The sequence below is a fragment of the Melanaphis sacchari genome, unplaced genomic scaffold, assembly GCF_002803265.2.
Source record: "Melanaphis sacchari strain LSU unplaced genomic scaffold, SCAv2.0 Contig105_pilon_pilon, whole genome shotgun sequence".
Classification (NCBI taxonomy): domain Eukaryota; kingdom Metazoa; phylum Arthropoda; class Insecta; order Hemiptera; family Aphididae; genus Melanaphis; species Melanaphis sacchari.
In genome coordinates this window covers 582,463-597,050 of record NW_020270395.1, presented here as the reverse complement: position 1 = coordinate 597,050, position 14,588 = coordinate 582,463, and the positions used below count along the sequence as shown (strand labels likewise).

Sequence of the window (14,588 nt, the reverse complement as noted above, 5' to 3'; positions counted from 1 at the left end):
ATTATGTTAAGCATAAATGCTTTATTGTTTTTCAAAATTCTTTCCAACAACTAATTTTATGTGTCTTATATTTTCTGGGGATCAGCTTTATTCAGATATTCTTTCTTTGAAGCTTCAGACAGTGAAACAGCACACTATTATCACAAATTTTAAAGTTTAAAAATTAAATAAAGTGTAATTTAATTTATTTAAGTTTTATCATTGTTTAGTACCTTTATTAATTTAACATGGTATTTATTAACAAAGTCAGGTTATCAACTAACATAATGTGATATTCTACATTTTTGTACCAATTATAAACTAATTGTGGGCTGCAGGTCGCTGTATGCAGTGCTTGATTTAGAAAAAAAATAGAAGGGGGAATCATCGGATGTTTGATAAACGTGTGTTCCACACAAAACTAACCGCCACATTACCGTAGGGGCAAATAGAAGGGATACGCTAAAAAAAGATTAAAAAAAAAAGGGGGACTCCGTCCTCTCCCCAAATCAAGCACTGGCTGTATGTACCCTGTCTTAAACTTTGTAGCAATTATGTAGTAAAAAAAAAAATCTCATTTGGAATCTGTTATTTTTGCTTGAAGATTAATTTTCTTTATATCAATATACTTATAAAATTATGAAAATTTTAAAACTATGTATTATAGTTTAAATGGAAGTAATGAAGTATTAGATAATAAACATATTGTAACCATATTTAACGTATGTTGAATTTATTAATTTATTCCGTGGTTCAGATGCAATATGTGTATATAGCAAAAATTAAGATACTAGGTATTAGATTATTTTCATTTTTATTACATTGATATGGTATTGACTACCTTGAATGCGTAATTAATTATGTTGGTATGAATAAAATTAATTGTTATTTATACAACAAACATTAAAATATTGCATATTACAATCATAACATCCAGCATTTTCAATGTTATCAAGATTAAATTATATTATAATATGTTAAGTATTTAATGTTTTAACAATATATTATAAATGAATGTCAAATGGTAATTATTGATTAATCAATAGACAATAATGTTTCAATTTTTCATTACTTTTATTAAAAAAATTTCATGACTTCCTGGGCTACCATAAAACGTATTAAAAGTTATTTTCTTACTAAACCACAACATTTTTCAGTTATAAATCGACAACTATTATGTACTTTTTGAACTACAACATTAATGTTAAATTTCATATTTCTAAATAGAATATGTTTTTGGGAATTTCAACCGAGGAGTTAATACAATATCAATAAAAAAATTTTTTGAAAATGTTGTATTGTAATGACTTTAAATTAAGTAAAAAAAGTTTTTTTTTAAGATTCATACTTTTTTTAAAATATAATCAGACATTTTAAAGACTGTTAAAAAAAATCACCATTTACCTGATATTCGTATATTGATTATTTGTGCACTATGAAAAATTAATATTACATAGTCAACATTTATCTTTTATAATTGCTAAAAAAAAAAATGGACAAAATATATGATAGAATAAAAATACATGTTATTGTCATTATGTATTTATTTTATTTTGAAGATTGCTGTATTATTAATTATAACAATAATATTTTCTTGATTATGAATAATTAAATTAACAATTAAAAAGTATACAATTAAAAACAAACAAATTTCTGCTACTGTCGACAAACTCAAAATGCACAAAAAAATGAAATGTACATCACACAACTTATTATAAAATGAGATACGGTAACCAATAAAATATAAAAACTATTCACCTACCCCTCGAAAAAAAAGGTTAACTAAAATTAACAACATGGTTGTTGATATTAATAGAATTACTAACTTGATATATTGAGTGTAAATATGTAATATGATAACCTTGTCTGGATGTAACAGAGGGTTCTAGCCATTATTATAAATTGGCTTTTAAAAAAAGAAGTTCAATTACAAAATTATTGTTTTGGCCAAGCATACAATGGTGGCAATGCTGAACTATAACTATAATCATATAGTTGAGATTTGATGAATTCAATTTTATCTTCTGGTTCTGGGAATGTGCTGGCTACTCCAGTTTTATAGGCGTATTCAATTACTTTGTCAGCGATTTTTAAAGAACATTCCTTTATGGACTGCAGTGGTGGGTATAAACTACCGTTTTCTAAATCTTCTTCAGTCACAAGTGCTGCTAAAGTCTAAAAAAAAGTTTTAAAAAATGAATGTTAAGGTTGTCATACAATTAATATATTTTTAATGTCATGAATGAATTTTACTTGGGCAGCAATGATAAAAACTTCTTCAGATATTGTCTTGATTCCAGCACAAATAACTCCAAGTGCTACTCCAGGGAATATATAAGAATTATTTCCTTGGCCTGGATAGTAAGTTTTAGACTTGTATGTAACTGGATTGAAGGGTGAACCACTAGCAAATATGACTTTTCCCTAGTAAATGAATGTATCATTAATAACATTTTAATGATCATATGTGGCTAAAACTTACATCTGAATGTGTGTATGCTTGTTCAGCAGTACATTCAGCTTTGCTAGTTGGATTACTTAAGGCAAATATGACCGGATGTTTATTGTATGATGAAATTTCCTGTATAATTTCTTTTGTGAACACTCCACCAATAGCAGCAGCACCAATGAGTACTGTAGGCTTAACTTTTCTGATGGCTTCAGCAAGTACTTTAATTGGGGCTACAGCTTTGGCATACTCAACTTTATGTCCAGTTACTCCACCCTCAGGGCGATCTTTAACTACAAGACCTTTGGAATCAAAAAGCCAAATTTTTGATCTTGCTTCTTCTAAAGATGTACCCTCTTTAAGCATGGCCATCACACATAATTCAGCAATTCCTAGAGCTGCCTGAAAAATATTTTGCATTAACAAATATATTAAATTAATATTTGAAAAGTTAAAGAGGGGTTGTTAATAATATTATATAAATAAGATTATAAGAATGAATATTTTTCTTAACAGTTAAGTTAAATTTACAATATAATAAACATAATATTAACATTTTATTAATATTTTCTGTTTAAATTGCATTTTATAGTATCACTAAAAATGAATAAATATTTTGAATTATATAAAAAAATTACTTCTCCAGCGCCTTGGAATAAAATCACATTGTCTGATAGTCTGGTTTTGGTAATTCGAAGAGAAGCAAAAAGACCAGCTAATGCCACAGAAGCTGTTCCTTGAATGTCATCGTTAAATGTACAATATTTGTTACGGTATTTGTCCAAAAATCGGAAAGCATTGGAATTTCCAAAATCTTCAAACTAATGTACATATTTTATTAAAACCTAACAAACAATTTTGGGAAATAAACATTACTTGAATCAAACAATTTTGTCCATAACGTTTAACAGCAGCTTGCATAAATTCATCGATAAAATCATCATATTTTTGACCAGTGACACGTTTTTGTCTAGAACCAACATAATAAGGATCGTCCAGCAGTAGCTGTTGAAAATTATTAATTAAAAATTAAAATATAATAAATGTCAATACTTAAAAAGTAAAAAGTTTATTAAACATAACTCACTTGAGTATTGGTTCCACAGTCGAGTGTAACTGGAAGGCATTGGTGTGGTTTGATACCAGCTAAAGCAGTGTACAAAGCTAATTTTCCGACAGGAATACCCATTCCGTAAACACCAAGATCACCAAGACCTAAAATTCTTTCACCATCAGTTACAACAATAGCTCTAACATCTTGTTCAGGCCTATATAATACACAATATCATTATTATTAGTCTTCTTGTAAAATATAACCTACATATAGAGGAAATATTTATTTAAAATTTGCTGTACCTCATGTTTTTACAAAGTTTTGTGGTTTACAAAAAATGTTTTTATGTAGTTAGAAATAGTTTTAGTACATTAAATTTTGTTTATTAGTTAATTTTATATTATTATCAAAATTATTAATTAATTATTATTATTTAAGTTTGAAGTGATGATACAGTATATCTACCAATCAGAAAATGTTTGATGTATACTTTGTTCATTTAAATTTAATAAAATGCTTAAAAGTACAAAAACATAACTATTCATTCACTTTATATTGTGTAACTCTTTTAACAGTTGACACTAATTAGATATCTTAAAAAAGTATTGACGTTTTTGAAAGTCATTACTGTTTTATATTCTGAACGAGGCAAATGAGAGATAAAAGTAGGTATTGGTTTTACAATAAACTATTTTTCTGAATGTATACACAATAAGAAGTCGAAAATTCTTCAATTCTAAACTTTGAGAGTAGTTTTAGATAGAAAATAGGATCTAGTATGTTCTCTAGGACAAAATTTAATTATTCACTATTTTTCAAGGTAATCTAGATAAAAAAAAAAACTAAAAATTAAAGACTTTTTACGCAAATGCAATTTTTGTCAAAATTGATTTTATTTATTTGGCCCAAATTGAAAATGAATAACATTAAATTACTAAAATTTTCTATCAAATATTCAAATGAATATTTTCAAATTGTATAATTTTCAGAATATTTTAGTTTTATATTTTTTTATAAATGTCGATAAAAAGTTATACGCTATGTAAAAATGCTTGGAAATACTGTTAGTTAATTGTTATAACCATTTGAAGTTAAAATTTTGACAATATTACATATTTTAACTATGAATAACGATATTCATTATTTTTTTTAAATTAAATAGTTCTAGAAAATAATTCACGGGAACATAAAACTTTTAAGTAGGTATATATTATTGTATTTGAATTTTGAACACGCAACAATATTTTTTAAAGAAATTTTTATTTTTGGGAAAAAATTATTTTAACATATCGTATTGCTAATAGTAAAATAAATTACTATAATAGCAATATAATATAAAATACAAGTACACTTAGAAACACAGGTTAAAAGATCGTATTTACTCAGAATCGTTTTTCATTTATAAAAATGTATCATTGAATTCAAATTTAACTCATACATTACAGTGATTTAATAACCTGGTACACTCGTTATTTACTGAATAATAAAGCAATTATTTGATTTCCCCTTTTTATTCAATAAAATATTGCAAAAAATATTTCGTTAGAAAATATGAAATCAAAAAAGTCGTAAAATAGGTAATAGCAACGTTGTACCAACAGTTATTTTTTAAGTGTACCAATCATTAAAAAGATCACTGTAATAGATATGTTAAATTTGAATTTAATAATAAATTATAGTAATCATGGTTACTGTGAATTAAACGAAAATTTATAAATTATAGCTTAGAAGTACTCAAGTATAACTTACAAGTACGAGGTACTTCAAAGTATATAAAAATTTTTTTTCGATATTACAAAAATTTACCGAAAATATGAAAATATTCATGAAGTATATTAAATAGATATATGCAGAAGATTACTATAGATATTAGGTGGAGAAGTTGTGTTCAGATTATGTAGAATTTTAATCAGTCAACTAACTTGCGGGGGTCTTGATAGTTGTTTCACATACCTATTTCCACAACAAAATATTATTCTATCATTTGTATCTAATTAGGAGCTAAAATAATCTAATAAATTATCTAAAATAATAAACTCTAAAAAAACTTCTTAAAAAATCAAAATATAATTGGTTTTTTTGTAAAGAAAAAACAAAATTTTTATATTCATACTTAGTTTTAAAAATGTAAGCTAGGTGGCTCTTAAACCCTAATTTAATGCAATTTTTTGATTGGATGTTAGGACGAATATGTGCATTATCTGGTACACCTCGAGGCTATGCTCAAATACAATTTATTGTTCTATAATAAGCCTATTTTTTCTTTAATTAATGAGATTAGCAATTGGTTAGGCCAGCAAAAGATTTAAAAAAATATCAAATTATCGCAGCCCACACAGCTTAAAATAGACAAATAGATTTATTTACCAGTTTTTCAGCACATCATAAACATGACCAGCATCATGGATGGATATGAATAGTCCTCTGGGTTTCTGAAAAATGAGTCCATACTTTTGACACGCCAATCCAACGGTTGGTGTGTAAACGAGTGGCATGAACGCTTCTACGTTTTCAGCCATTACTCTGTAGAAAAGTTTTTCGTTTCTCTCCTGCCAAAATCATACATTCAAGAGTTAGCCGATAAGAACACCAGGATTAGATCACTGTCATACATGCTTACTTGTAAACCCATTAGGTAAATATATTTATTCAGGTCGTCATTAAAACGTTCGATGTTGGCCAAGGCATGTTTAACTTGTTCGTCTTGCGTTTTAACACGCGGTGGCAATAACCCATGAATGCCCAGAGATTGTCTTTCTTCAATAGAGAAAGCCATTTCCTGAGAAAAAATATTGACAATTAGCACAGATAGTTGAATTGTACAGAATATTTAAAATAATTTACCATTTTACTTTTTTTTTGTAATCAAAAAAACATTAGTCGTATTTAACAAAGAAATAGAATTCAAAAAAAAAAAATATATTAAACATAGATAATAAACGTATTGTTATAGATTTTTAACAAAAGAAAACTTTATATCGAAAATAAAGTTTTCTGTTCTGTATTATCAATCATCATTTTTCGAAAGAGTTTCTAATCATTATGAATTATATAAGCTTAAGTATAATTCAATATATTATGGTCTTTAATAGTTTAATATTATTTTCATTAAACATTTTTTTAAATACATTTTCGATAACACCTTATAATAATTTATTAGTATTTACTCGTACTTCTCATCAATCTTACACTTTAAAATATTAACAAAGTTTTAATAATCTCGAACAATCTTTATAATAATTTTTAGTGTAGTACCCACAACAATAATTGAAAATTTTCAGTATATTTTATATCAAATTTAATTTGTTAACCAATTAAAATTAAGAATAATTAATATTGTATATTAGTAGGTTTAAATCAATATCTAAACTAAAAACACAAATTAAATTTATCGACGACTAATTTAGAAAACAAGGAAGTTAATTGTATTGTATCGACTATACTGCCAGTACTTCAAAAGGTACTTATAGGTGGGTGAATGGAAATTATAGATTGTGGTGAAACTTCCTTTAACAATAAACTGTGCTAGTTAACGTCAAGATACAATCATGGGTCACTACACAATGTTCAGCTTAGATGCCTGTTACATAAGATACAACTATAATTTAAAAACTTTTGATTTCTAAAACTGTAATTTAAGATAATTGCCAGTCAAAGAATTTGTAATATTTTATTATAATGAACTAGCGGTATTTAATATTAATAATAATACATTTTACAGCTTTTTCCCATATTTTGATAAAAAATAAAATAAAAGTGCGTTAAAAATATATTAACTTATTAAATTTGATCATTTTAATAAATTTACATAGATATACGTATTATTTTCTCTTTAAAGTTTAATATAAGTTTGAATAAAAAATATTGTGAATATTATAATCAATATAAATCTGATAAGTCCTATCATTCTTAATATTCTATATGCATATTATTAGACTGCTAAAAACTAATTTACATGAATCAATTTAAGCCGTATTTAAATTAATAATAAAAGATTAAATAATTAACATGTTCTTACAATATACCTGCGGTACATTTTAATATTAATTAATGAAGTATGAGGTTAAAATTCGAGTTCAAACTAAAGGTCAATGATAGACATAATAGTAAAAGTATAATAAATGAAAAATCATATTTTAACTTTTTATTTGATACTATTAATCTAGCTATTAATCTTAGCCTTTAGGTATATGGTAAACATAACATTTACAATTATATCAGTAAAGCAGTTCATTTATTATTTTTTTTTTAACATTATAAAAACAATATTACAATGTATTTGACATTGTATAATCATTTAATGTTAGATTAAAATATTGCATGAAATACCGGTATGTCATAAAATCGTTATTTTTTCAATAGATAAAAATTCACGAAAGTTGTAAAATAAAAGACTTGACAGAAAATACAATGTCTGTATAAAGCAATATAATACGTTATTATTATTTTTTTTTTAAAGCAATAATCGATTTTGTTTATGTAGGTACCTAGATTATATAAGCTCTATTTTATTTAAACTAAAGTATCATATACAAAAAAAGAACAAAGAGGTTATTATAATGGAATAAAAAATTAAATTTATAAAAGTGAACGCATGGATATTATTACTAATTAAACGATAAAAAAAAAAAACTGTAACTACCAACACCTTTTTAAATATGTAACATAATATAACAATAACAATAAAATATACACTAACCAATTACTTTGCGATTTAAAAATATCGGCTTTATGTAGGTACCTACCTATTATTACACTGAATTTTATTACCTATATCAAATTATAATTTTTAGCCATAAAAAAGCTTACCCAACTAAAAGTATAAAATACCATGCAGTATTGTGGACAAAATAATATTACAAAAATCAATAGGTTAACGTGTTATTAATAATTAATAACAAATATAATATTATAATTATTTAATATTTAGGTATCTGAAATATAAAACTATAAATATACAAGCTATCACTTTGATATATTTGTAGGTAAAGAAACGGTATTCTTTACCTACAAAAAATTTATCATTCAATTCATTTGAAATATCATTTCATTTGAAATTATATCATTCAAGTTTAATGCCAGTAATTAGTAAAATATTGAGCATTTGTGCCCACAATATAAATATATGTTTTTCGTAAAGTTATGATATGATCAACATTACGTTTATTTTATTTACTGGCCGAAGAAGAACATTTTTAATAAATCAACTAACGAGAAGTGTATCATATTTGCCTTTGTAACGCCCTTGTGGCAATGACACTGGCCTTTGAACTTCATTCGTCCGTCAAAATATCCCATACCACTAGAAGTTTGAGCTTACCGCAGTATAATAATGCAATACACATCTATAATGTTATTATATGTATTATACGTTTTATGTTTTCGAAATTACATTCTAATCGATATCATACTTTCATAAAATAATCGTATTCACATTTCACAGCGTAAATAGTACATTAGATATATAAGAATATAATATTAATATGTAGGTATAAAACATTCCTAATTAATATTAAATAGACATAATAAAGACGCATATTATATATATATATATCTATAATTTATAACTATGTGTATTTTATAGTAAATTTTTTTGAAAGTTTGAAAGTTTTAATTATGTAAAACAAGTATATATTTTTCAACATTTATGAAAAATCCTATTGAATATCAAAAACAAATCTTTAAATTTACGTTAATAATAATAGGTTAAGCTATTTATAAGCGGTTAATTTTGAGTTACCAAAATTAATTAATTAATTTAAAAAAACACATTTTGAGTGTATCATATTTGATTAACGATAACTTAATTTAATTCCATATTTTCATAATACGTATAATCCAGTCCAAGAATTTAAATAGATTTTACTTGAGAATTTAAATATTTTGAATTTCACAAATTATGATATGCCTCAATATACTATTAAATATTAGGTCACGGGGAGGTTAATTAATTATTGAGTTTTATCTTAATCAATAGTATATTACATTTTTTATCCTAAACACAACAATGGTTATAAATAAATTTATTTTTTATAGATATCAGAAAAATAATAACAATAACAATGATTTTTTTTTTATTTAAAAGTTATTACGGTTCAAACAATAAACAATTTAATAAGATTAATAACGATAAAACACGATTTTCATAAACTGAAGTAAATTCTCTCACAATAAATATTGATCATTATGAGCTAACAAATTTGAGAAAATATTGATGTTTTTATTGTTGTTTAAGCGCTTAACATAAGTCAAAGTAATTTTTTTCATTATGACTTATAATATTAGTAAGTTACATTATAGCCAAATAAATAATATATTATTTATCAAAATATTTATGTACTCAACTACAACAGTCTATGATAAGTTTACTAGCGCTAAATAGTACCTATCACATACTATAAGAATAAAAATATCCAAATTATATAAATTTAAAAATATATATATTATTGACAGTAATCTTTGGTACAAAATAGGTCTTTAATAGAAATATACTATGCATAATAGACACATGCATAATAATATACATAACACTATATTTTTAACACCAGCAAGGTCATCAATATTATATATAAAATATACAATAACTACAGTAGTTTGTACAGGTTTATTTTGTTCCTAATATTTTCATGACTAATTCCCAGAAGAGAGGGTATTTACTAGTATTGATACCCAGTCAAACAACTAATTTAATGTCCATTGACATAAATAGTATTAAATAATATATATTTAAAAACACGAACGAAATCGATTTATTTTTTTAAGAACATAGTAAATATAGAACATATTTTATTTACATTTTAACAAGTAAAATTGTGTCATTAGGTATTAGATTTAAATACGATATAAATCACATAATTTTCGAGCTTTAGCTATACGTCTACAATCATAAAATGAAATGAAAATCATTACATAGGAAGGTTAACAATTATAGTACATTTCCTTTTCATTCCTTTGTGTTTGTTTATACATTCACATACGGATATATTATTGTGTAATAAATGATCATTCATAAACTTGCTCTCCTTTTTCATTATAAATATTACGCAACAACTTTTAAAGTCATAATTCATATCTCACAAGTCATTAGGTGTTAATACGTTATAGAAAAAATAAATGTGAAGAGAGAGGCGCATTCATTTTTTTGATAAATATATTCGGATATTTTACAATTAGCATTAGATAAATAAATTTGTAATTTATAACTGTTGAAATGTTTATTATCTAATTAATAATAAGTAACAATATTCGTGATATCCACTAAAATTTATGTAGCAAGTAATAAGCAATTATTTTTTTATAATATTTTTAAGTTAATTATTATCATTTACACAAAATTATTTTAAAAAAAGTATGAATTAAAGGCATTTGAAGGTACCATATTAAAATTGACTATTATTATAGAACAAAATAAATTATTTTTATATTTAGGTTAACACATTCAGTGCACCAACAATTTTATTGTAAGGGACCATTAACCTTGTAAAAAAATTCTCATTTGTCAATGTCTTTTTTTTTATTACTTTCACTAGGAAAATGCATTATCATGGCTAATTAAATATTTGTAATTTTAATCAATTAAAAATTGTCTATATAAATTGATTTTATCACATTGCATTAGTAAAAAAGTTTATTAAAAGTTGAAAATTAAGTATAATGATTGTAAAGTATTTTATTATACAGAGGTATGATTACAAAACTAGTTATTCTTTGTGACAATATTATAACTTGTTGATTTTCCATATTTATAATATAGGAAGAATTTAAATAGTCATAAGACATAATTTACACATTAAGTATGTGAATGTTGAATAGACTTGAAAGACATGTTTTATTTTAACATAAAAATTAAAAATTCATTTATTTAAGTGTATTGGTATTTTTTATTTTTTTAATAAACTTACAAAAATAAATGTAATATCTCAAAATAGTCTTATATTTATTGGTTGAGTTAGAAAATCAATTCATCACAGAACACACACAAATGTAATTTTTTTGTATAGACATGAAATATAAATGGCTTGTAACTAATTAATTATGCTTCATTATAAATTCTAAAATATTTATACAAATACACAATACAATACCACAATTCTACTATAAATTATAGACTATAATGCTACAATAGTTATTTATGTATCATATAATTATAGAAAAAGATAATACTATACATTAATATATTTAAAATAAATAATGTAATAAGATAGGGGATAAATCAATATTTATTAGAAATTTAGAAACCTAATTTACTTGGTAACATTGGTTATACATAGTACATTTTCATGAACCATTATATTTCTATTATTTATAATATTAAGTTAAAAACTTAAAGATATATTTATTTATTTGAATTCACCTAAAATGAGAAAAAAGAAATCCTCATTAAATTCAAATAAAATAAGACTTATTTTTTTACTAACTTATAAGTCAATTTAACAAAATACAAAACTTAAGTTTTGTGGTTTTTTAACCCACAATAATTGTATATTCCAACTCAAGTACAAATATAACAACCAATAAGATACAAAAATAATAAGACACATTCTTGTGGTTATAATAAAAATATATAGCAAGTCTACACAGTTATTTTATCCTTAAAAATGTATATATGCTATAAGACCTTCATGATAACAGGTTGTCCAAGATATTATACAATAGGATTCATGAGAATCAAGTTCATAAAACAAATAGTTGTTATTATTATGTATTTACAATCTTATAAAGTGTTCAAATAAAAATATTTAAAAATTTTATTTTATATTCGAAAGCTATTCTAATATCTACAAATAATACTGTTTAAAATACAATATATTCAAAAATTTATTTCAAATACTTTTAATCTTAGTGAAAAATGTGAAGTGTATAAAAACAACAAAATTGTTATTTTCTCAATCATAATTTATATATATTACCACAGACTTCCTATAATCATACATATATATTTTATTACTAGAAATAATAGTCTAGAATTAAATCAAATGAATCAATATAAAAAAAAATTGAAAAATTAAAATACTTTTTTGATTATTTAAACAAACATTCTAACTGCAGTTTTAGAAAATTAATCAAATATGAATTCTAAATGGGTGCTTTTTGTCTGTTTATTCAAATAAACATTTATTACGAGTCTAAAACATAAGATATTTAACAAATAATACAAGATTATATATAATTAAAAGTAATGATAATCGATATAGTTGATCTAATACACTTTAAAAATTAATAAAATTTTTAAAATAAATATTTATTATATGTGATTTAAAAACTGTTATTGTTCTAATTATAACAAAAAAATATTTGAATTAATAAAAGAATTCAATAACAAATTTATATACAACAATTAATTTGTTATCAAGAGATATTTATTATATATTATTGTTAAGTACCTACTTGATATTTAATTTTAAACACAATGACACTATCTAATCCAAAACAAATTTAAAATGAAACAACAATAGTTATTAAGGTCATTAAAAGTGTGTATATAAAATATAAAATTTTTAAAGAATATATTCTGTTGAAAAAAAATGTATTACCTACTTAATATAATATGTTATTTTTATTTTAACAATATTAAATATTTTTTTCTTAAAATATGAAGGTAATAATAAAATCTTGATTTGCAATAATTTTAATTTAAAAATAAAAATATACTATTTAATCATAAATAACTATAAAAAATTATAAATTTTCAAATAAAAAAAAATATATATTAAATTTAAGTATCACCTAATATTTAGATCCATTAGGTATTTGTTATTAATTATTTTTAACTAATAATATTCATAATAGAAATTTTTAGTAAGATAATGATACCCAATACAAATAATTGTATATTTAATATTTTGGATATTTTATATCTGAATAATTTCAAAATCAAATTATGGAGAAATGCTACCACTAGATTAGGTATTACCTACATCATCAGTTATAATACAAAAATAAATTTCAAATATACTTAAAAAAAATGTTCTTATTATGAATTAAATAACTAAATCGATATTTAAATTTAAAAAAACTCAAAACTTAACATGTAACAAAGTAATATATTTATATGGTTGTTTTCAGTGTTTTGGGCTTAAGTACTAATGAGGGGAATTACATTTTTGAATTTCCCGCGATCGAATTGCGCGCAAGTCCCATGGGTGCCGGGTGCGACACCTCCTTATTACGGGACTTAACGTAACGATTGTTGGAAAAAAAAATAGAACGTTTACTCAGACTTAAGAGGGAAAAAATAGTAAATAAAAACGAAAATCGTCAAAACTCCGGACGCGGTTCATACCTTGTTCAGTCGTCCGTCCCTCAGCTGATCGAGCCCGCTGATGGTGGCCGGCGACACGGACACGCCGGAACCCTGTGGGTACTGTCCCAAACGGTCGAACGATGCCATTTCGCGGGTGGCGGTACAAGACTGTGGAGCCGGACACTTGGATACGGAAAAACCCAGAGTTGTGGAGCGACGGTATTAGCGGCGAAGAACGTGCGAGCACGGACGTCGGCAGTCGATTGAACGAGATCGCGAGATTTTCTCGCGGTGTGTGCTGACTCGGGACACGGATCAGCTCCCGGTGTTGCCGTTGTATCAGCGGTTGCGGACGTCGGTGAAAGGAAATTGCACCTCTAGTCGGTCGGTAGCCGGCGTTATCCCCACCGACGGGTGTTTCTCGCTCACTCCACTATCATTGTCGTGGTACGCGGGCTGCACTGTCGAGCGTCCGTGCGTGCGCGCGCGTGCCACCGCCTCCACCCGAGCGGCGACGGGCGAAAAATCGTTACGTCGACGTCAAAGCGTTTTGAAATTCGTGGTTGTCGAATGTCGTTGTGCTGTCTCCGGCACCTCCCGTCGGAAATGCAGTGGCCATGCGTGGGGCTTATGCATGGAAAAATTGTACGGTCTGTTTCGGGTTATTTCAGATTTCCGATAGGTAGATCATGTAGCGTGATCGCGGGTTCACCTGAAATCAACAGAGGATTGAGTCGTTGGCCAATACATTTCTAATTAAAAATATTTTTCAATAGTACAAAAGACAATTTTTAGAGTTAAGCTCCCTCTTAATGAATATGGTCGTGACGTGTGTTATCCAATATATTTAAATGTTCATAGTT

At 25.3% G+C, this 14,588-nt stretch overlaps 1 protein-coding gene across 1 annotated transcript; it reads right to left on the bottom strand.

The window, feature by feature from the left end:
- Window positions 1-1,571: 1,571 nt before the first annotated feature.
- LOC112603313 (NADP-dependent malic enzyme-like) lies at window positions 1,572-14,103 on the bottom strand. Its single transcript, XM_025351830.1, has 9 exons — window positions 13,765-14,103; window positions 6,103-6,261; window positions 5,850-6,031; window positions 3,516-3,696; window positions 3,305-3,433; window positions 3,067-3,249; window positions 2,462-2,830; window positions 2,233-2,403; window positions 1,572-2,154 (listed from the first exon to the last, which is right to left on the bottom strand). The coding sequence occupies exons 1-9, from the start codon at window positions 13,870-13,872 to the stop codon at window positions 1,915-1,917; spliced, it is 1,722 nt and encodes a 573-aa protein (XP_025207615.1). The 5' UTR covers window positions 13,873-14,103; the 3' UTR covers window positions 1,572-1,914.
- Window positions 14,104-14,588: the final 485 nt, after the last annotated feature.